At 35.3% G+C, this 24747-nt stretch overlaps 2 protein-coding genes across 3 annotated transcripts in view; both read right to left on the bottom strand.

The window, feature by feature from the left end:
* The window catches only part of LOC127647699 (thyroid hormone receptor alpha-A), a 48764-nt gene extending 36928 nt beyond the window's left edge, over nucleotides 1-11836 (bottom strand). For both annotated transcript variants that reach the window (XM_052132118.1, XM_052132120.1), the window contains exon 1: nucleotides 11641-11836. The gene's annotated coding sequence lies outside the window, so the exon portion shown is untranslated. The remainder of the gene's footprint in view (nucleotides 1-11640) is intronic.
* Nucleotides 11837-20781: 8945 nt separating this feature from the next.
* LOC127647188 (vesicle-fusing ATPase-like) overlaps nucleotides 20782-24747 on the bottom strand; it is a 29227-nt gene continuing 25261 nt past the window's right edge. Inside the window, exon 21 of the mRNA XM_052131297.1 lies at nucleotides 20782-23048. Coding sequence (XP_051987257.1) covers nucleotides 23027-23048 — 22 coding nt within the window. The 3' untranslated portion in view covers nucleotides 20782-23026. The remainder of the gene's footprint in view (nucleotides 23049-24747) is intronic.

The following is a 24747-nucleotide window of genomic DNA, read 5'->3' as shown; positions in this document are numbered from 1 at the left end:
AGGGAACGGAGGTTACGACAGTAACCAAGATGATCACTAAACTGTTTCTTCACACAATCTGTGAGACTCCTCCATGCTGTCAGAACAAGCCATTCTTTAGAGATTACCAATACACTAAATACAAAAGACCTTGACTTTGCACCTTAAAATAGACCTACAATCCACATTTAGATTTTGTTTGTTTGTTTATTTCTTTCTTTCTTTCTTTAAATGTATGCAATGTAATTGCAATTTTACAATGGCATATGGCACATATTTTTTGTATGATTAATGGGTGGGATTAAGGAGTGGCAACGAATTAAGCAGAGATCAGTAAAAACTTAAATGAATAACTGCAAAATCCATACAACCTTCTGTTGTTTTGCTCTGTTTGACTTGTCTTGCAGAATACAAAATAATCTCTGTAACATCTTCCTTCCTCCTGTAATTTGGTCAAATTAGCTTCTGCTTTACTGACAGATGTCAACTGTAATATTTTAACATGAATGAAAAAAAAGTTTAATTGTTTATGTATCAGTTTAAGTAATTATTTTAGTCTAGAGCACTGCATAATGCTGTAAACCCTGTTATCCTGCACAAATGACGATTTAAACGACTCAACAGCTGAAATATTACTCACCTTTTAACAGAAGAATTGATGTAAGTGCTTTTATAAAATTATAAGCTTCACATTTCTACCTTTTTAACCCTCCAAAATTGCCCACATTCACTTTCATTTTAAGTGTCTCACTGTAACCTTTAATTTAGCTTTTTTTAAAGAAAAGGAGGGATGAGTCAAAGTTATTTACTGTCTCCCTTAAAATGTCACCCTTTACTTGTCTTTTTAATAAAAACATTAGAAATGGAAAAGCCTAAAACATTAAAGAACAATATACATATAATACAATTAAAATAAACAAACAATGTAAAATCACAGTAAGATGTTTGTAGTTTTTAAACAAATGGCAAAGTGCAATACTGCTGATAGTCAACAGCACAAACACAGTACGTAGCTGCGTTAGAACATATTATACTTAAGTGCAAATTACTAAAAGACCTGTAAATACATGGTTCATTACTGATGAAACAGCTCCCATTAACATGCTCTATTTTACTGCAAACTTATTAACATTGTACATTAAATGCAAACCAGCTATAATGTAAACTTGTTGGCAGTTTCTGAACATGCAATACAGTAAGATACTCTCTCACAAACCTGTACCAAAACCAACCATACACGTGTTGTTGTTACAGGAATGTTTCGGGTTCGACAAGTTAAGCTCGTGACAGTATTTGTAGCACAATGATCATTGCATTCCATAGAAAATATTTTCTCATTTATAATTTCTCTTTTTTTTTTAAGCAAAAAAATTTGGTTACAAAGATGCAATTAGCTATGCTAAATTTTATTTTGTTAAATATTTTTGTTTATAAATATACACATAGAAAGACAAATAGTCATTGAAAGGCAATGACTATATCATTATTTTTCAATAATACAACTGACAACTTTCTCTTAATTAAATCCCTAACGTTTCCTCAGAGAGCAAGAAATATGAATGGTTAAAGAGAATTGCATAATATTGTGGGTGGCATTAACATTTCAAACAATCATGGCATACTTGAAGGATGACACTGCTGCAATCCAACCTATTGCTGCTAAGCCAAAGTATTTTTAAATAGAAGACTTTTGAAATTTGCAGTCAGTTGTTGAGTGACAGTTATTTACTAGCACATATGATAAATGGTTATAAGGCAATGATTGACAATAAGGAAAAATAGGACTGTCTGCTTTTTCAGTTTTCAACCAACGAGAGACAGGACTCTGATCATGGAATGTATGTTTCATTACGATGGGTCTGGCTTGAATAAAAGAGAATTTACAGTGCATTTAATGTGTGAGTTATTTCTACTGAAAGCAGGGCCGGCACTGTAGCTATAGGCAGAGTAGCCATTAGACTTTATTCACACTAGCGCAATCTTTTTTTTTTTATGGGAATGACAATGAGTCTGTGAGGGATAGACTTACCATCTCTTCAATGGCACTAACAGTATAAAGCTGTAAAAAGCTCCTAGATAACATTTGACTGGAGTTATTTGTATACTGAATGTTCTTGAACAGATATTTTATCAATGTATTGTCCATGGAACAATCCAAAAACACTTTAAACTGCAGTACAGCCCATTGAAGAGACTGTAAGTCTATCCCTCACGTCCTCGTTGTCATTCCCATTAAAACTCAAATATGGCGCTAGCATGAATGAGCTCTATTGCCTAGCTTCTATTGAAAGAAGGCTATGAGGCTCTAGCTATAGGCAGAATAGCCAATTGCCAAGGGCTTTTCACATTGCTGGGGGGGCCTTCAAAAGACAAGTGAACTTGGTGATTAGCCAGATCTTTGCTTCATTTCTAGTGCTTGGAAAATCCACAAATGCAGAGGCGCTGCAATAGGGCAGGCAAGGCAGGCAATTGCCTGGGGCCCCGCATTTTGAGGGGGCCCCCGAGGGCCGATCATTTAAACAATCAGAAATGTTCATATTAATATAACACGCAGTGACGCCGCAACACCTCCGCATCCCCTTAGTGGGCCCCCTCTCTCGCAAGGCTGCGTATGCTTTTGCTGCTTCTGGCCTTTTTCAAACTGTCGCAGCGCTTACTCAGCGTTCTGTCTTTCTTTTACTGTCTGTACCCGAAAATGCATGAATTCGTGTATTAAAAATGAAGAGGACATATCCATCTGGCAGCCAGAAGCGGAAAAAAAAACAAGATGATGGGGAAAAGAGAAAACATGACTGCGGTAAGTGATGGAGAATGAGATGATGATGATTAACTTAATTGACTTAACATTTACGTTAAGGATAATTAATGACAAACAAATCGTTTAGATCGTTCAATTCACATTTATTTTTCTCAGTAGTAACGTTACATATCGTTTTAAAGCACCTTTACATAAAATACATGTAAGTTATCTTGAGTGATCTGTTATCAGAGGTGACTGTTAAGTAATGGTAGCTATTTTAAGAAATGTACAAAACAAATCACACAATCCACGTTGTTAATTTCAGTTTAGTTTCACTTAAGATTAAATACAAGTAACGTTAATATGTTACTGAAAAACTGTTTAGCTAGGGGGTTGCACTTAGCAACAGCATGTAAAGTGTTAGACGGTATTAATGCTGGCTGAAATAGAATACCGTTAAAGGATTAACGTTAGTTCACCTCAAAATGAAACTTTCCTACTAATTTACCCCAATGCCATCCAAGATATCCATGTCTTTTTTTCCTCAGTGGAAGAGAATTTTTTTTTTTTTGAGGAAAACATTTCTGGATTTTTCTTCGAATAATGGACTTCAATGACAACCAACGTTTTTAAGTCCAAATCAATGCCGTTTCAAAGGTCTTTGAAGTGCTTCAACGGGCTGTGTACGATCGCATCTGAGGAAGAGGGTGTTATCTAGCGAAACGATAGGTCATTTTCTAAAAAAATAATATACTTTTTAACTACAACTGTTCGGATTGAGCTGATCTGCAACGCGCCGGGAACTACGTCATCACGTTGAAAGGTCACGCTCGATGTCGCCGGCGCCGCCGCCCCACTGTTTACAAAAGGGACCGTGCGAAGGAGGATTGTTCAAACTGTATTGTATGTTGAATGACATATTTATGTCTTTGTGTCATATTATTGTTTAAAATGGTCCGTGGGGCGGTACTTCCGACGGCGCCGGCGACATCGAGCGAAAGTATACAATTTTTTTAGAAAATTAATTTTGCCTGGGGCCCCCACTCAATGTTGGTTCGCCTCTGCACAAATGACACCTACTATCAGTATTATGAGTCATGATGTCTACTTTGTTATCGATAAATCTCGAGAGCTCAAACTCTAGAGCATGCTCATGGTTGTGTTTTCTGGGACAAGGAAAGTTCCCTCTGCACTGGGTGTGCAACCACGCTCAAGAGGCAGGAAACACAATTTGATGCACTGTGCACAAAAAACAAGAGCAGTAGAAACTGAGATGCGATCAAATAAAAAGTGAAATATAACTGTTTGCATGCAATTCTGTGAGAATCTAGAAAGCTTAAAGATATATAGTGAGCTTTTGACTCAAAAACATTTAATTCAGTGTGTTTCTTGAATTCATATATATATATATATATATATATATATATATATATATATATGAATTCAATAAATGTATGTGTCCAGGTGTACCTAGGAGAACTGGGGCTGTTTTGAAGGCAAATGTGGTCACACCGTTTATAAATTTTGCTTTTTTATGTTTACCGGACTTTGTATGACATTAAGTGATAAATTATTTTTTAAGATATCTTCACTTTGCAACATTTTTCACAAGTGCCTAAAACTTTTGCACAGTACTGTGTGTATACTGTATCTTCTACAGTACAGCAAAACGTTTTCCTAAAAATGTATGTCCACATATGTGTACATTAGGGTTACACGGTACATCGTTAATAACTAGGGCTGCACCTAACGTTACATTTTTTATCGATTAATTTAACGATTATTTTTCCAATTAGTCGATTAATCTAACGGCTAATTTGCCGATTTTTCTAATGCTTTTTTATTATTATTTCTTGATTAATATAACAATTAATTAACCCAAAATAAATATATAAAACTTGTTTCATTAATATTTCAATGTTTTAATCAATTATCTTCTCTTAAAGGGGTCATATAATGGTACATGCACTTTTTCAAGTTGATTGTACTGAAATGTGTGTTGGCTGTGCCAACCAGTGTTTTTGTTTTAATCTCCTTATATATTTTCCCCTGCCTCAAATCGAGCCGTTCGACCGTGTGACGTCACACGGTCGGACGCCCCTCCCAGGATTGTTGATTGACAGCAGTGTTTCAACACAGACCCGCCCTCGCTCGTGAGCGAGCTGTCAATCATAGTCCGTCATCATTGTTGATACACTGGAGCAGAATGGCGCCTAAGCGATTGTGGTGTTCTGTTCTTCGGTGTAATAACGAACACAGCAGTCATTTTGATGTTCCTAAATCTGAACCGCTGAAGACGCAGTGGCTGAGTTTTGTTCACGATGGGAATATTCCCCACGAGCAACGTCAATGCGTTCATGTATGCGCTAATCATTTTTCACCAGACTGCTTTATAAACGAGGGTCAGTATAAAGCTGGTTTTGCTAAGAAGCTGCTGCTGAAAAAAGATTCGGTACCAACTATTTATATTCCCTCTGCACCTCCAGAAGAAGTAAGTGTAACGTTTTATTAACCTTTATATTAATCTTTGCAAATCGCTTGCACGCTTCACAATGAATGTGGCTAATGTTTACACTCTGGGTACATTACGGCATGTTTTCCATAACGTTATGACGTTCTCAATATAATTCATAATCCCACGTTTATAATGAACAACGCGTTATGGTTATTGTGTTATTAAAAACTGTGTACGCAGGTGTTACAGTTAACATGGTAACACTAAGTTACACCTGGTTTACTTGTTTGTTACTGATTAAGAAGTAATGTCAAAAAACAGTTATAACTGCATGAAGATGAATGGTAACACAATACTGGCAAAATACTGTTAACATCTTGCAAATGCATATGATTCAAGACTATTAATACTCTAATTGATGTTATCTGATCACTAATTTTTGCTTTCCTATAGGCAATGGAGAGGCGGGGTGACTAAAGCTCATTATCATTTAAAGTCATATGCTCTGAAACGGCGTGCTGAAAACGGAGCTGTTTTTGAGCAGGTAAAATTAGTGTTTTCTTAAAATACTAATGAGAATTTGTAATAAAAGTACATTACAAAGTTTTAATTTAGACCCTAAAGATTCATATTAACTTGTACAAAAATGGCATTATATGACCCCTTTAAACACAAACAAATGTACAAGAAACAAAGTGTGCACTGCAGGGCATTATTCTGCAACAAAAATAACTGGTAATCTCCATTTTACGGTGAAACATTAATTTTATGAAAGTGACTTGAATTTTACATTTGTTTCATTTATTTTGTTGTTGGATAGCTAAATTTAGATTACTTTAATTTTATTTTGGAGAGATTTTAAGAAAGACCGTGTTCAATTTGAGTAAAAGGAAAGTGATATACATTTAGCAATCCAACAACAAAATAAATTAAACAAAATGTAAAATTCAAGTCACTTTCATGGGGAATATCAAAACATTGGGCAACCCAAGTCTGTTTTAGGTGTTTCACGAATATGATGATTAATTACCATACAAACTGACTATTTGTGCTTCATTTATACAAATTTATCTTTGGTCATATAATAAAATAAGGGTATATGATTTCCTTTTCAGGCTTAAAAACAAATGAATTACAGTCAAATAAAATTATAAAATAATTAAAATGACATTTTAATTATCAAAATATGTATAAATAACTAAAATATATCTCTTATTTGTCTGATTTACTTTTGATCAATTGGACTTTCAATGTTTTGTTTTCTTTTGCTTCTTTTGTAACCCAGCTAACCTGTATAGCTATTATATTATATTATATTATATTATGCAATAGTAAAATATTTCTGACTTAAATTCTTAACTTTCACACATTATTTTAAGGCTCTCTGATTAACTCACAAGCCCTTGAAGGAAGGAAGACTTTGAGATTCTGTTTCTTGCATTTGATCATCTCCACAGAAATAGAGCAGGGCATCTCCTCTGTCTCACTGCATGTTATAATTGCGTGAAATTGAAGACATTACGACAGAAAAATATTACTACAGTATAAATTTTAATATTGTAACAATAATATAACATTAAATGGTTAAATTATTAGTATTATTATCTGTAAGCAATATCACATAAGCAAGTGTACTGAAGTCAACTATATATTTATATATATATATATATATATATATATATATATATATATATATATATATATATATATATATATAGTTGAAAAGTATTATATTTTCATTTGATTAAAGCTGTAAATGTATTTGATTAAACACAATGTGATCATAACATTTAATTTAAACATTTAACATGGAATCCAGAAAAATAAAAACAGAAAAGGCATAATTTTATCTATAAGACTTTATGCAGTTCTTTTTTCTGACAAGTAATTTCTTTAAAAATCTGAGTTTTTTTTATTTTTGATTTTTATTATAATTTATTGCCGAACTATCCCTTTGAGGGCTCTTGTCAGATCTGGATGAATTTGTCAATAAGAAGAGAGGTTTGGAAACATTTCTAGTAATTATTACAGTGAAAACATGAAAATGTAGGACATTTTATATAATGCAGAAATATAATGCCTTCTTTTGCTATTTCATAACTTTTAAAGTCCTGTGTGGATTCTTATTTCAGTGTAGTTACAGTTTTCAGTGTCATAAGTATTTAGATCATTTGTTCTGTACAGCAGTACCCTCGCTCTCTAAATGCAGAGTACACAACCTACATAGGGCACCAACCCACCAACACTCGCTGTGTCTGAAACCGCCCCCTGTCCACTATATAGTGAACTATTTCAAGTTTTCGCTATTTTGTAGGAGTGTCTTAATTCTCAGTGAGCCTCTCGTTCCCTACTTTTGTTCACTCATTCTTACCCACAATGCACTCTAATTTCAAGTCTACATTTCAAGTACACTTGATGAAGGTTCATTTCCCACAATCCACCATGGGGAAGACATACGAGCTGGGAGTTTACTGCTTCCCTCACTCCTGAAATTTTATTTCATGCTGAATGTAGTAAATTACTTTTTTGACAAATCATTACTGGATTAAAATAACAAAAACATATAGAGAGACAAAACATACAGATACATTTTAAAATGTACTCTTTATTTGATTAAATGTGTTTACTCTTAATAATAACACACAGTATATATTATAAATGACAAACAGAATTAAGATTGATTGTAATTTATATATTATTTAATAAGAATAACTAAAGGCCCAAGTATTTTTTAATTGTATATGTGACGTTTCTGCACCAGCCCCAGAGCTCTGTCTTAATTCACTCTTTTCGTTCACTTACTGCTGAGATATAGCGCACTAACTGCCATTTACTATATAGGAAATAGTGAATGAGTTAAAGATAGGGGACACAGCCTCTCTCGTCGCCACGATCGCCTCATGCCTGCACATCTCACACACGTGCGCCCCGCGCACCTCTGAGCACGCGCAGAAACGCTGTCTCTTCTCGCTCCAGTTGTCGATAACGCGAATAGTAGTGATTAACTTGGATGTTTACATGGATTTATACAGTTAATCCGCCTGATGTAGCTGCGATAGTTTCCAGTACCCCGTAAATGCAAAAATACTGCTTATGACATATGGGACAAAGCACACTGATATATTGCTCTACAGGCACCAATCAGTGTGCACAGGCCAACATGATGTCGAAGTTGAACACTGTGTGAACTACTCTGAAGTAAAACTGATTTTTACATTACTGCTCTAACATAATGCATTATTTTAGTTTCCAAATCAGAAATACATTTTGTGAGGGAAGGGGGCCACCAACATAAATTTGCCTATGGCCTCTTAATGTCAAGAACTGGCCATGACCACAGTGGACCTGACTGAAATAAATTGGGTCAAACATGAGTCTCCCAATCTGGTGTATTTGTGTTAGAATTACTTCACTTAGTTACTTAAGATTAGTACCCTAGTGTAAGACCAGAACCCAAAATCAGTCTTAAATCTGATGTTTGATACATTAAAATTCCAGCTTTGCTTTACAATCTATTTATAACATATGATGCATGTAATCTTACAGTATATGCTGCATATATCAAATTACATCTACAGTATAGCAGATCCTCTTTTGTAGTCACAATGCCTGTGTTCATATTATCATAAATATTTGCTGAGATAACATCTGATGATGGCAGTTCATTAAATCTTAAAAGTGTTGGGACGAGTGACTCAAGGTCAGTCCTTTGCAGTTAAGGATGAGAGCACTCAGTGGCCACAATGTGGATGGCTCAATGGTGACTGCGTTCATCATTACAGTGGCCATGAGACCATATCCATCTGTCAGTGAGTTCTATTGCAGAGTCTAATCAACAGTAACACAAAGGTCTTGTTGTTTGGTCTCCAAAAATTGCTGAGTGGTGATCGATGGCAACTGGGCACATTTCTTCAATACAGAACTCATACAAGAATTTCCACTACTAAGACATATATTTACAGTGCTGGATCCTATAGATGACATATGATATAGAGGAACTAGGATAAAAATGTTTTTATCACATAGATCGTTGCCTTCTTTGAACATGATGGCGAATTATGTCCATAAATGTCTTATCTCCAAAGCAGCACAAATGCCATATGGCTTTTGAGGTCTTCTACAGTAAAAAATAATATCATCAGTTCTAATTTGATGCAAGTAAAATTTTACTATAAATAAATATATATATAAGACTTCCTGTTTCTCTATTGGATCAATACCGTTAACCCAGAGTCAAAAGTTCTTGAAAAAAAAATATTTTATTTTTTTGGCAAAAACATTGAACACCCACTTCAGAATATACTTTACATCCTATTAACATATATTTAAATTCAAGAAATTCAAGATTCAGGTCTTACACTAGGGTACTAATTAATGTTCTTGAAACTAATCTTAAGTAATTTACTGAAGCAATTCTTTAGACACAAATACACAAGATTGGTAGACTCATGTTTGACCCAATTTACTTTCAGTCAGGGCCATTGTGGTCATGGCCAGTTCTTGACAATAAGAGGCCAAAGGCAAAATGTATGTTGGAGGCTCTGTTTCTCTATTGTATCAATACCATTAACCCTGAGTCACAACTTCTTCCATTTTAGTTATTTATTCCAAAAACATTCAACCCCCACTTCAGAAAAAATCACAACACAATATACTTGTCAAAAATCTATCCTTACACCACATCACACCAAGCAATGCAATGTCACTCTTATTTAGTTACTAATTGTACAAATGTAGAGCAACAATTTCACAAGTGAAATTTGTTAAGAGTAAGAGCTCTTCATTAATAAAAGACTGCATATCAAAGCCTGCATCAGATGCTGTTAAGCATGTTCTTCAATGAATGCATATGGAAACTTTAGTATCTAAGAGGCCCATGAGATTAAACATGGCTCATTCCTGATCCCATGCCATTTAAATACAAAACATTTAGATACACAAAGAAGCCAGTCTTGCATTATGAAAGCGAGTAGGCTACACTTGAGATGTTCTCTACTGCACTGGACATTAGGCGAAGTGCTCTGATTATTTTTGCCCAGTCAGTTGTATCACTTATCAGGACTGCCTAAGACCGCAACATCTGTTGTTATTATTGCTGTTATTGTTATAATAATCCATGTCATACATGCTTTAGGCATGTACATACATGACTGCTGAGCTAAATCTGGTGAGTGTTCACTCAGATATCCAATGCAAATACAGGAATGTATATAGAGCACTGCAAATAGAACAATTTCGAGGACACCATTTTTGTATGGTTAGCCTCACGACTGATAAGGACACCACAGCAACGAGGGCAGAAACGCACAGGCTCGTCTGTACATTCGCAGGTTGCATGCTGTTCTCACATAGCCTATAGTGAGCGAGGCTGGCTTTCCCTCGTTTGACCCGCGAAGGAAGTTAGACGTCAGCAGTATATAATGAATGTACATCGGGAAGTCAGCTGCGCTGTTATGCAACTGGACCCCCTTTCGCGTTTTTTAACCGCAGTTGCTAATTCGCTCCCAAATGCGGGACACGTTAGGAAAAGTGTCGAGTCACATTCAAGTGTGCTGCACTACTTGTAAATAGTTCTCCTTTGAAACTTGAGTACGACCGGAGGACTGTTTATCGATATGTTCCCACTGTATGGGTTCTTAAAGGAAGCCCGCGTGTCCTCATTATAGGCTACCCGTGCACTGAATTATTCAGCCCGTCATGACCACGAGCTCGTATCCTCTTATTTAATATTCTGTGTAACATCCGCAGAAGCCAAGCAAGTCGGGACAGTTTCCGTTTTAAATTGACAAGACGTCAAAAAAAAAACAAAAAAAAAAAAACGCGCAAGACGCCAGTCCACCGCGTTTATATATTAAAGCAGTAAAAAACAAAAACAGCGAAGGCGGACGCAAAAACATGTTGGATGTGAACGTGTTTTTTTTTTTTTTTTGTTTGTTTGTTTTTTTTTGCCTGCTATTTATGTATTTGCATGTTAAACTGAAAATGTTGTCCAAAAGGGCCTATAAGTTCCAGCCTCATAAAACTACACTGCTAAATGATAAACACTCGGCTATGCAACACGGTGAAATTATTGATTTATTCCTTACCACCCACGAATGCACTGCCAAAACTTATGTGAGAAAATGTGTACCTAAATGACCTAGTAAATGTTCCTATGACACTGACTCCTCACGGGGGCAAGTGAAAGTACATTATTAATGAGTATACATCGTCTATATACCTTTATCCAGACTACAGTAATGAGAACTGTCTTCTGGCGTGTATGCTGAGTCGAACTTGGCAAACAGCCCTTTTACTTTTCACCTCACTTCATGTTGCGCGCAAAGTGCAGAGCTGTAAAACATCAGCGCAATCACGACCATCGGCGCAGATGTTTTACGACTCTGGGCTTTCGCGCGCACCATTAAGAGGACACCTCTGAAGTGAGAAGCTCAATACGACAGCTGACCGGAGGACAATTACTCACCCACTCCCTTATGAAGAATGTCAAACTGCTTCCAAAAACCGAAATGGGTCCACTGAAGTCCCACAAGGCTCCTCAGCGAGCGGTCTTCGTCGCGTATCCGCGTTTAGTGAAATTCAATGCACGTTGCGGGGAAATATTGATACCCTTTTCAGCGAGCTATTTAAAATGACATTAAGAGTATACATGCACTTAGAGGCAGTTTAGTTCATGATTTGTTTATGTATATGTAGGGGAAATGTATAGCGATTATGTTTCGGCTCCCAAGACAGGAAAATGCAAGCGCATTACTAGTCGCTCCACCCCCTTTACGGTAAAGACGAGTTGACGGTAGCCTATATAGGAGAATCTGATTATATCAAATGCTGCTCTCTACAGGTTCGCAACAGCTTAAACAATTTAACCCTGTCTGTGATAGATGACCATGTGAAACTTACTGAGAAGTCTGTGCATAGTTGTCAGTTCTTATAGATCTTGATGTTCAAAGATGAATAATTCAATTGATCGAATAGCCTACCTAGCCTATATTTAGTATCAGTAAATTAAACCTAGTTATAAGTAATCTAGATCACTTTTAGAGAACAATATTTAAAATTTTAATCAATTAGAAGTTTTACTAAAGTGGTAAAAAAAAAAAAGAATTGAAACATGTTCCAGTATTAGTCAATGCTTGTTCTAAATTGTAGGCTACATAGTAATTTGTGGATTACCGAACATAAAAGGCACATATCTGCATTGAACACATTCAGTTTTGTGACCTGATCAACCGTGTTTGCAGTAAAACTTTGTAAAGAGACATTGTAATTAAACACTTGACAAAATGGTGTGGCTTTACATGTACCGTCATCATACCCTGAGGCTTGCGTGTCAGTCAGTGAGTGTTTGTAGTTCATTGACAGAGACCATTTGCATGAAGATAAATACACATGATAACAAAAACATAAAGGTTGTGTGGTTGTTTTCAGTCTTGTTGGGTTTGCACAGGTGCAGTAACTTATATGACAATGGTGTCATCTCCATTCAAATCAGGGCAAGCAGGGAGACATTGAGATGTAGGGGAACTGCTTATATGGAGGGCCTGTATAGTAATGCTGTTTGTAACACTAATGTGGTTGGCAGTGGTTTTGGAAATGTTGTCAGCCTCAGCCATTCAAAGGATGAGTCCATGTTCTGCTATTATCGTTCAAAATGTCTCTGTTAGTTTCATTAAAATGTTAGTTATATTGGAAACTACTGTAGTGATGTGATAAGCCAAATAAAGACAGTAGAACTGAGCTCTTTAGTGTGCTTCAACATACTATCTAGCTTATATGCTGTTTACACTAGTGATAGACAGATAGATCAGCCAGGCCAATTAATCAGCCTGAATTTGCCATTTTGAAGCCAATAACTGTGCCCATAGAAGATTAATGGTGAAGTGGTGATTCATCCTAGTGTCAGTAACAGTCTAAGGATAAATCACAAATTTGTTTTCAAATATTTTTAGTGAATTTTATGTAAATAATGTGTAAAATATATTGTATTTGGTGATTATCTTGTTTGAAACCATTAAATCATATTATATACAGTATATCTGCATTATATCAACCACCCTGCTCCCTCATGACAAGTTGTAGTATATAACATTTTTGTAATTGTAGTATGTACAAGATGGTAAATTTGTAATAGCGAAATCATAAGAAACAATTTAGAAAATCATGTCTTGCTATTGTTTATAGTTAAAAAGTACTTAAATATTTATCCTTTTTTGCACTAAAAGTGGTCATATCTCATAAGAAGACATTCATTTAACCACTAGAGTCGTATGCATAACGTTTATGCTGACTGTCTTGATTTTTGGGCCTTCAAAAGAGAAATCTCCATTCACTTGCATTTTAAGGACCTAAGATATTTTTCTTCAAATGAGTTCGGAAGAAAGAAAGTCATACACACCTGGGATATCATGAGGGTGAGTAAATAATGAGATAATTTAAATTTTTACGTGAACTATCTCTTTAAATTTAAGGATTTGTAGTTGGCATGACTCTCTAATTAAATAGGTAGGCCACTTAGCTGTCTGAAATCTCTGCACATACTTGGTGAGTTTGTAGTAATACAGGTCAACCACACACACTTTTCTCTATGGTCACTTCTTCAGAACAGTAATGAAAAAAATGTCAGATTTATGACACTGGTGCTAAGCCTAATTTGAGAACAGTAGAAACCTAGCAAGGCCTTATAAATATCAATTGTATTAGTCCTTACGGTAAATTTGTATTTGATCCCAAGGCTCTTTAAAATCTGTGCCTTAAGTGGAGCCTTTGAAGTCTTTAACAAACCTCGATGAGTAGTAGATTATTGACTGATCAATATGCAGTGCAGTATCTACTTATATAATATGATTTTTTAGACACAGTCCATAATTGCTGAGCTAATGGCACTTGAACAACACAAATAATTACTGTAATGGTTGTAGTAATATTGACAGAATAGTTAAAGGGTAACTAAACCCTAAACCAACTTTTTTTAGTTAATGATCTGTAAGCATGGGGCTTTATTAGTAGTGGTCATTGATTCAAGCAATTTTTTTGACATTTGTGTATAAAGTGTTTTAATTCTACAATATATGGCGTAAAAACGTCTGAGTGCTGCCCTCTTCAGGTTGAACGGTGGCTACTGCAGTTGAATTTTCCTATTGGCTGTTGCGGTACTTCGTGACGTAAGCGGTGACAGCTGACGTAAGCAGGTTCCAGCTCACCACGTCAGTTTCATGTACATGTCGTCTTGCGACCGTGTGAGGAATAATAATAACATAGAGTCTGACAGCAGCTGTCAATTAATCTGTCACTACGAGTCTCAGCCCCGCACTCGGTTCGTTCCCTCTATCCCCGCCGGGGTCTGCCCACTTTTCCAGCATTTTCAAATATTTCTAGTGGGTGGAGTCAGACTCTGAGCAGGTGTTTAGTTACCCTTTAAGAATAGGGCAGAGTTTCAGAGGAGACAGAAAGTTTGTCATACCTTGTAACAGATTTACTGTAGAAGGAGGCTGTAATAATCATGATATCTGCTTGCTCCAACTATTGAATGAAATAGTGTATCAACAATGCAATCATTTTTACACATAGAAATGATAACAAATGTGGACAAAAAGGACCAAACCTTCCGTATCCGTATTCCAAGGTTTGAGCTTCACTGTGAGCATTGGATCCTTCCAAGCTTTCTTCTTTACCTTATATTTCCAAGGAGCGTTTTTTTCTTTTCATGTTTCCCCATGTTTCTCTGGGCCTCCCACTGGCATGGAAATGAAGACTCAAGTAGAACATGTGGGGATTATGAAGAAGAGGACCAGAGTGTGGATCAGAGAGATGGGGAGGTCTCTGTCATAATAACCATGCAAAATCCTATTCCCACTGATCCCATAAAAGCACATCTCAAAGTCATCACCGCAGGGCACAGATGCATGACAGTGTTAGGCTCAGAGAAATCACTTCAGAATATGTAATTGTGTGTGTGTGTGTGTGTGTGGGTTTGGGTGGTTTGCGAGGACATTTTCTTAGGTTACAAACTGGTAATTACAAGGGTATTATGCTATAAATGTGGGTTATGAGGACATTATCCCCATAATTCAAATCACTTAAAAAAAACGATAAAACAATATTTTTTTAGTTTTTAGAGAGGGTTATGGTATAGAATCTATAGTTTGTACATCATAAAAATAATTTTGTCTATGGAGAGTCTTCATAAGAATAGCCGCACCAACGTGTGTGTGTGTGTGTGTGTGTGTGTGTGTGTGTGTGTGTGTGTGTGTGTGTGTGTTAACATGATGTGTGTGTATGATCTTCAATTCAGCTTCAGAATTGTTATTCAATTATGACAATGATATATTCAGTTCATGTTAAGAAATTATTATTATTAACATACCAAGAAGTGATTATAGTTACACAATCCTTATTCACTTTACCAGTCAGGCTGGTACAAAATTAAAACCCATTAAATTATTTCCCTTCTTTATTAAATAACATTGTAAGTGCTTTGGTAGAATATTCCCAAGAAAGAGAAGGAAAATTAAGAACATAGTTTTTCCAGTGTTTAGTAACAGAATGGATTGCACCAAATATGCATACTTTCCTACTACAGTATATAGTATGCCAATGGAGTAGGGTGTCTGAATCCTGAGTATTCATAAAAGAGTAGTAGAGAAATACCCTGGTGTCCTAGTGCATCCAGCTGATAAAGAAGTTTCACAGATCTACTGTATGAGGGTAAAAGAAAGCGATTACACCCAGATATGTATTGAAGAAAACAAAATCAAGGACAACTTTAAGCTCAAGACACTTTCTTCCACATCTATTGAAAGCTGAGTCTCATTAATATGGACAGCTGAAAAGAAAGTATTTTGTTTCCTATCATAACTGTATGAGCGTCCTATAAATACTTGTTTTTTCTGCAACACTATACATGCAATGCTCTTGAGAACAGATCATTGTAACATACAATAAACAGCCGTTATTGGCACATTGTGTTCTTCTTTTTATTCCTTTTAATGCTATCTTAAGTCTTAGCATTCTCAAATATTAGTGGAACAGCAATGCAAATGCCGTTTAAATCATCTTGTTCATGGTGAAACACTGATGGAAGTTTAATAGCTCAACTCAAAGAAAATTGATTGATAGTACAGATACAATGAGAAAGTCTGCAAGCACCTGATCTATGTGTGTGTGTGCATTTTCTGTCTTGCTCTCATATGCTCGAGTCAACACTCATAATCTTAAACTATTAGACTTTAAGTAAACAAAGTTTGCATGAGGTTACCCCCAAAGAACATGCTATTTTTACCCCACAGAAGTATGACTTATAGCAGCTGCAGAGACCTGAAATGCTTGATTAAATTCAGTGAATGTTTCCATAGGAGATAAATAATATTGTAAAATTGTATAAGCACACCGACAGAAAGCATAAATGCAGGGCATCTCCACTTCTTGCATGAACAGTATACTAACCCTGACCCTAACAGTATAATTTTAATGAAAACAAGTTTCACCTAGGCTTGAAATTAATTGTTACTGTAAACTACATTTGATGGCTTCAATTGGAAGACAGTTAGTGACAGTGAAACAATATGAACTAAATAGCAATAATAGTTCTCGTCTTTACTTATTTGGTGGTATTTGCATGCAGCCTATAAAGAACCCATTTACTTGAAATATAGTCTATAGGCCTATGTTCCTCAGTAAGACGTTGAGATGGCACTAATCTATCAATGGTCCGACTGGCTGATGTGCAGTAGTTCATCTAAAAAAGGTAATATTGATATTGTTATTTATGCATATTTATTAAGTAACTAAGAAGATAACGTAGGCCTGATGAGATGAAGACAGCTTTTAAAGTGTCAAATGAAAGAAATTGCCTTACCACTCAAAAGTTCGATTTGGTCTGTTGAGTTTGAGTCAGGATGTGCGCTGGATGCTTAAAGGTTCTCTTGCAGCACCTGGGTAGGGTCGCACCAGCTGTGCGAAAGCTCTCACGTAAGTTGGGATGTAAGGGCTTATTAACTACTAGTTAGTTTGTAACTAAGTCAGTGCTTAATTTGGTTGCACCACCTATTCTTAAGGCAATACTGAACTATTAGGTCGTAAACTCTCCATAAAGGAATGCATAGTTGCCTAATATGATGTTTACCTGTACTGATCCAATAAACAGCCTTCAAATTTGTGTTAAATAGCTGTGACTTTCAGTTTGATCTTGTTACGTTTGATGTTCAAACCTTGTTTACTCATGTAACTTTCAGCTGTAATAAATTACAGTATATCCCCATTAAAATACGATGCGTAATAAAAGTAGATTTGATTAATATTTTATTTGTCAATATTGTTATATTTGTAAATAACAATATATAGGAACTGTATATACAATTAATAAGGGGTGATAAATAAATACTAATACAACAGGCTATAAAAATATACATTTATTCATTTTAATGTCCTATATTTATATTTTGAATGTGTTTAAACTTGACACCGGGCAATGCATCCTGAAAACTGCACCATTAGATCGGTTTCATGCCGAAGAGACCATTGAAAGTACGTTTTCTCTCTCTCATAAATGTAAAAGAATGTCAACATCATAACGTATGTCGAAAGGATTTAAGCCTGTCATGCAAAACATGAGCTTATTGATGTCATAAAATATCGTTACTCCTGGTCGGAGGCTTCCATAAATATTTAGTTTATATACAACAGTTAGTTCCGGTCCTCGAATCTGATTGGACGAGAGATATTCCATGAGCACTGACACTTCACTGAATGTATCATTCCGATTGTATTTGTAAAGAGTAAGAGCTGTGCAGATCTGTTAAAAGCTACTGTTTGTCTTTTAGTTTTTTTACTTTACATATGTTAGCCAGCAGGTGGTGGGAAAAGGTGACGTGAAGTGAATCCGCATCAGCCGTTTACGTACAACAGCTCTTTGTGATCACTTGCATTACTGCTATACTTCTAAAGCTAGGAAATATCTTTAAAAGGCTTTAAATGAACAACTTCAGCATTATGGCTCATCACAGCTCAGATACACAACAGACTGATTAATTACACAATGGGTGCAGTTTAACCCTCGGGTCGATGGACACATCTTGCTGGATTTTTTCGTCATTACATCAGAAACAACATAACATTATCTGTCATTTTGGGGCATACAGATAAGTGTAAGACATCATTAGAGACTATAAAGGGTCTACTTTTATTTGTGTACACTCACAATAACAACAAAACCTTGTGGTTTTGTAAAATAAAGAAAATAAAAAGGGTGAGCTGTCAGCAGTTTCTGGGTTCACGAGCATATAAATGAAACACGTCACAAAAATGATCTGAAACTCCGCAAATACTTATCACACAAACATGACACATATGTCTAAAGAAATCTTAAAATGTGTACTTTTAAATAAAACAATTCACATTTAAAACAAATATTCTTCTGCAATGTAATCTGTATGAAACAAAGCGATGTACAGTTTCCCCTGGCTCAGCTAATTATCCCTAATGTGATCACACGCACAGACAGAGGGCTAATTCATACGGTAATGTGCTGAGGCCATCAATACAAATGGTGAACACCACCGACTGTGCCGTAAAAACAAAGTTCATTCACTTTTCTGCATGTTTGAAAGACAGCACGATACACAAGTGAGAAAACCCCTGGTTGGAGTTCACATTTTCCTCAGAAGAAGAGCTGGACAGCGATGAACATTTGTATTTTAAAGAGAAACTTCATCCAGCCGAGGATACAATTTCGGATGAGTAAGTCATTTAGTCTTCATTAGTTGACATTTTATATAAACATGTACATATTTTACTAGTGGGACTGTTTACAGACTTGCCAGCCAGTATTCAGAGTATTGAAATTTGAAATATGACTCCTAATAAGCAAGTTTTAGTTACATTTAAATGCTGTTTCGGATAAAGCAGGTATTTAAATTGTATGCTGTATGAAATACATATATGTAATATGATATAAAAAGAATATGAATGTTTAGATTATATTTTAACTAGTGTTTATGCTGCCTCAACAAAGCTTGTGCTTGCAAATATCTGTCTGAGAGTGTTTTGGGCCCCTGAGAAATTTTGACATGCCTTGACATTTGTGCTTTTTTCAGTTGCTTATTATCTATGGTTTACAGTCAAGAAACTGTGTGGGTGTATTAGACACATTTGCTGCAGGTCAAATGTGTCTAATAGAGCAGATGTGATAATGAAAGTGACCCATTTAATATCATCATCATTTATGTAAAATCCTGTGTTTTTCCTGATGCAAAGATCTGGTGGAAATTTAAAAACACCCCGATCTCCAATAATGTGTGGAATACAGTGTTTCAACCCCACAAACAGCCATTTTTGTGCAGTTTCAGCGCAATTTGAGCAAAGCGCCCATAGACAGCAGATCTTTTCTGGTCAACAAAAGAACCCAGAAGGGATGGGGCAGAGAGTTTGTTTGTATACCCAATCACAGCCTAGTTTGCTGAAACAACAGGGTGGAGCATTTGTTTGGAAACAGAAACTTCATCTATAGGCTTCAGCAATACCCAATCACAGTCAAGTTTGCTGAACGGAGGGGGCAGAGTGTTTGTTTGGAAACAGAAACTTCATCTATAGGCTTCAGCAATACCCAATCACAGTCAAGTTTGCTGAACGGAGGGGGCAGAGTGTTTGTTTGGAAACAGACACTTCATCTATAGGCTTCAGCAATACCCAATCACAGTCAAGTTTGCTGAAGGGAGGGGGCAGAGTGTTTGTTTGGAAATAGAAACTTCATCTGTAGTCTTCTTATAGTCAGGAAGCACAGTTCAAATTTAAACTGTAAGATACAATTTCTAAATTGTTACATTTTGTATTTGCTTAAGGAAAGTCAATAAAGAAAGAAAACATCCTGCACAGCCTGCAAAGAGAATTACAAAATATATATATGACAAGGTTTCGGTCACATGACCTTCGACCTAAGGCTGCCATAAATACATTTTTAAATTCTCCTTGTAATACTCTAAGATAGAATGTGGGATTTTTTTATTTTTCAGTTTGTGTCCTATCAATTATTTTTCAGGTGTGCAAGGTTAGTTGTTGATTTATTTATTCATGGAAAATCTTAATGTAAGTAGAAGGCTGCTGTGTTTAATGTTACTAACACCTTAAGACATGCATATTCACCTGGATGAAAGGAGATAAAATGAATAAGTCCAGAAAAAAACATTAACTTAGTTTAAATGAAAAATAAATATTTTTTTTTTACCTCAAAGTGTTTTAAACAAAGATCCATTTAATATTTTAAAGAGGGCCGTAACAAGCTTTATAAAGAAAATATAAAGCACTAATAACTCATTGGTCAATATCCCCCAAAAAATAAAATAAATGTGTTTGTGTGTGTGCAATGTGTATATTGTTGAAAATAATAATAAATTGCAATCTGCAATCTTTCATTTCTTTACTAATGCACTTTGCTGCCACCAGCTGGGGGAAAATAATACACCTGTTTTCAAAAGCTAAAGGAAACCAAAAATGGAGAAACTGATCACACTATTCAGTATCTACATGATTTTGACAGGTATTATAAAGGTTAATAAAATGACATTAAAACAAATAAAACAAAACTACCACAGAAAAGACAAACAAACACCTTCGATCTGAGTGCCAGTTTTCTTTTTCTTTTTTGTTGTTTGTTTTTGTTTTTTATTGCAGTAACACAATTATGCATCTGATCATATGTCTCCAACAAAAGCTCAGGACATCAAACACTGGTCACAGAAACAAAATAAAAAACTAAAATACAAGTGAATTACAGGGCAGGCAAATATAAATACATAAAACAACAAATTCATAAATAGTAATTTCCAAACAATATCTACACACAATACACAGATAAATACACCCACACAAGCACGTTCACACTCTGATGCTGACCTGCATATTAACAATACACTGTAGAACCAATCTACCATAATATATTCAAGAATGGTCTCATTGCGCTGACATCTTAACCACCATATGTTCAAACTAAAATACAGAGAACTCTACTAAAATTACGTACAAAATTATAAATATAGCACTGTGATCTATGTTATTCTTGTGTAACCACAACACATTCACAAAGGGTTTTTGTTCTGCTTTGCACACTATGGAGATCACAGCTCATCTTCACTGTATATACACACTTTCATATATCCTACTTTTATATTTCACATGTTGCAAGATATGGATACCCTATATATGTTCTGCATATAACAGCATATATACATATTTTATCAGATTATTTTTACATCTTCATGGCTTTGTGTAGATTTTGATAAATTAGATTTAAACAGATGCAGTATTCAGTTAACCCTTGTGCATCCTTGTGGACATTTTTGGCTTTTTCAGTTTTGTTTTTTTGATAACTTTGTCTGTGTTAATGCTAACTGCATAACATTTTCCACAGGTGTGAATTGTTATTGGAATTTTAATATTTCAACCTATTTTCTTTAAAAATATATTTTTTGCACTAGTTACACAAAATACTCCCTCTTAGCGTCGTTTTGGACAAAAATGGCACATTGAAACCCATTAAAACTGCGATTTTTAATCCCTGTGCCATTTAACTATAACATTATGCAATCTTGTTTAACATGCTTTCATTATGTTGGCAAGGCTTCAAAATTTACATTTTAAATATTTTTTATCAGATCGTGCCATTTTTTCAGGTTTGGCATATCATCGCTTTTGTTGTTGTTTTCTGCTGTTTTTGGCTTATGCATATTATAGAGCCAATTAGATACATTATGAATATATAATTGTGTGAGTGTGTTGGTATGGATTTCAGAGTGTGGTTTGTATGTGTCTGAGGCTCTAATAATAAAAATAAAAAAATTCTGTTTAGCATTTATTAAATTGAAAATAATTATAATTATTATATTTTTTATAAAAAACAACAGTGGCATTATGTAAACAAACCGGCGTTTAAAGTGTTAAAATTCTGAAAATAAATGACTGTTTGGTAATTATGATTAGAACTGATGCTGGTTAAAATATGTCAATGAAAGTAGAAAAAAATATTATTTTATAATATTTTTATGACACTTTTTTGACATGGCCATTTTTGTCCATTATGGACCTAAGTGGTAGCTTTTTTTTAAAATCTGATACTGCATAAGCATCAAAATGAATGCTGTTGTTAAAGTGTTAAAATTCTGAAAATAAATGAATGTTTGGTAACTATGATTAGAACTGATTCTGGTTAAAATATAAGTCAGTGAAAGTAGAAAAAAATATTATTCTATAATATTTTTATTACACTTTTTTGACATTATGGACCTAAGTGGTAGCTTTTTTGTTTTAGCTCTGATACTGCATAAAAAATATGAAAGCATCAAAATGAATGTTGTTGTTAATCATTGACATATCCAAGGCTCTAATAATCAAAGGAAAAAAATTCTGCTTAGCATCTATTAAATTGAAAATAATTACTATTTTAAATTTTTTCCTAAAAAAAAAACAACAGTGGCATTATGTAAACAAACCAGCGTTTAAAGGGTTAAAATTCTAAAAATGAATGAATGTTTGGTCATTATGATTACAGCTGATGTTGGTTAAAAAAATTATGTCAGTGAAAGTGGAAAAAAATATAAATCTATAATATTTTTATGACAGTTTTTGGACATGGCCATTTTTGTCCATAATGAACCTATGTGTAACTTTTTTTAATTGATGCACAAGGGTTAAACAAACCGTGTACAGAAATATTACACAACGCACAAGATGATATTTGATATTGGTGGAGACCACGGGATGGTTCTGACGACCAAGGTTTTCAGTAGGCTATTGTGAGGATGTGTTTGGGCTGAGTTTGTAGCCAAGAGAACATGCAGAGGGCATCAGATTTCAGATGTCTTCTGTTACTCCAAGAAACGACGATCCCTGTAGAGAAATGGGTGGAGTGCAGAGGTCGGGGGACTCGATTTACATGACTTGACTAGAGTCGCAAATTTAAGGACTTGTGACTTGTTTGACTAAATGAAGAAAATTACTTGACCTGACATTGACTTGAACTGCATGACTCGACAATGACTTTAATGTTTTTTATTTAGATTTTTTTCAATAACTTCTTATAAACAGAAATGTGTTTAAAAAATATTGCGATATTAATTAAAATGTAAGCCCGCCAGCACCACTGATCTGCATTTGCGCAGTTAACGCAGCGCTCACAACCGCCAAAATGACAGATGATTGTCCAGTTCCCAGAATAATCTCATTTGAATATAAAGATTTCTAATTGGACTGTGTGAATAAAAAAGTATGAAAATATGCAACGCAAAAATATCTGATACAACCACCACAACCTAGAATTTCATCAGACATTTCTAATGGAAGGAAAGGTAAGTAAATCATTTCATAATTCAGAAAGATTAATATGTAAAATTACTGTTCAAATGTTTGAGGGTTGTCAGTAAATTCAAATTATTAATGATTAATCTCATTTTTTGTAGCGACAAGTTTGAAATTACCCGACATTGCCTCTAAATGTGTGTGCGCCTTTTAAAAACTTCTCAACAGTCAACAATAACCATTTGTTGGCAATATAAAAATATAACAGGCAGATTTGCAGTCACAGCACTTTATTTAGTAAAACTGTATATAAAATATAAGTGCTCTCATATTAAAGCCCTTGAAAGCAATACCTTTATGACTATTTTATATAAATGTATCACTGAAGGGAACTGACTGTCTTCAATGGCATTTTCTTTTCGTTTTACCTCTGTAGAATGCCTAATAATGTAGGCTATTGATTACTGTACGTTCACACCAGAAGCGGCGAGAGCGTCAAAATTCGCTCTGGCTGCCCTGCCTTCGACGCTCAAGGACGCTCTGACGTAGCTGAAATAGGCAGCAACGTTTGTTCAGAATGCTTTGTTTTGTGAACTATATTTAAAGGGGCCGCAATTTAAACATCCAGACATGTCGACCATTTACTTTTTGCCGACCTATCACAAGTAGCGTATATCCTCATGTACTCTTTAAAATGTGAAAATAATTAATCGATCGATGGCAGTAAGTAATTAAAATTATAGTTGTTTGTTATAAAAAATAAAATACATTTGTAGTAATAACTGTGGTCTTGGTCATATATTACAGGGAAACCCGTCACGGCAATAATTCGTTTCTCCTCCATTTTATCTTCGGAACGAATGCTTGGTGGGAACCAAAGTTTACACGGTTGTGTTCTCTAGACTTCGCTAGATCGGAGCACTTCTATATTCCAATAGGTTGCCGCCGAACCGTGTCACAGCTCATTACCATAATGTTGACTGCACTTGAACTTCCATCTGACGCCCACGCCGCCGAAGACTCGCCGCGCCGCTTCTCGCCGCGGAGAGACGCTGGCTGTCATTGCAAATGAATGACTTCCGGTCGATTTGACGCTCTCGCGTTTAGAAGCAAAGGGCTGCTTTGTGTACAGGCGTTACCAGGGTAACAGCTATATTTCTGCTGCATAAGCGCCACCTTCTGTCAGAGAGTGAATTTGCATTTTTCATTCAGCCCGTCTGCCGTTTCTGTTATATCAATGTGAAAATCTGATCGTATTTTTACACAGCATACACGCATTGTTATAATTTTT

Source organism: Xyrauchen texanus, chromosome 8 (genome assembly GCF_025860055.1).
Source record: "Xyrauchen texanus isolate HMW12.3.18 chromosome 8, RBS_HiC_50CHRs, whole genome shotgun sequence".
NCBI classification, from domain to species: domain Eukaryota; kingdom Metazoa; phylum Chordata; class Actinopteri; order Cypriniformes; family Catostomidae; genus Xyrauchen; species Xyrauchen texanus.
Note: the sequence above shows the minus strand (reverse complement) of the source record. Positions and strands in the feature narration are given on the sequence as shown.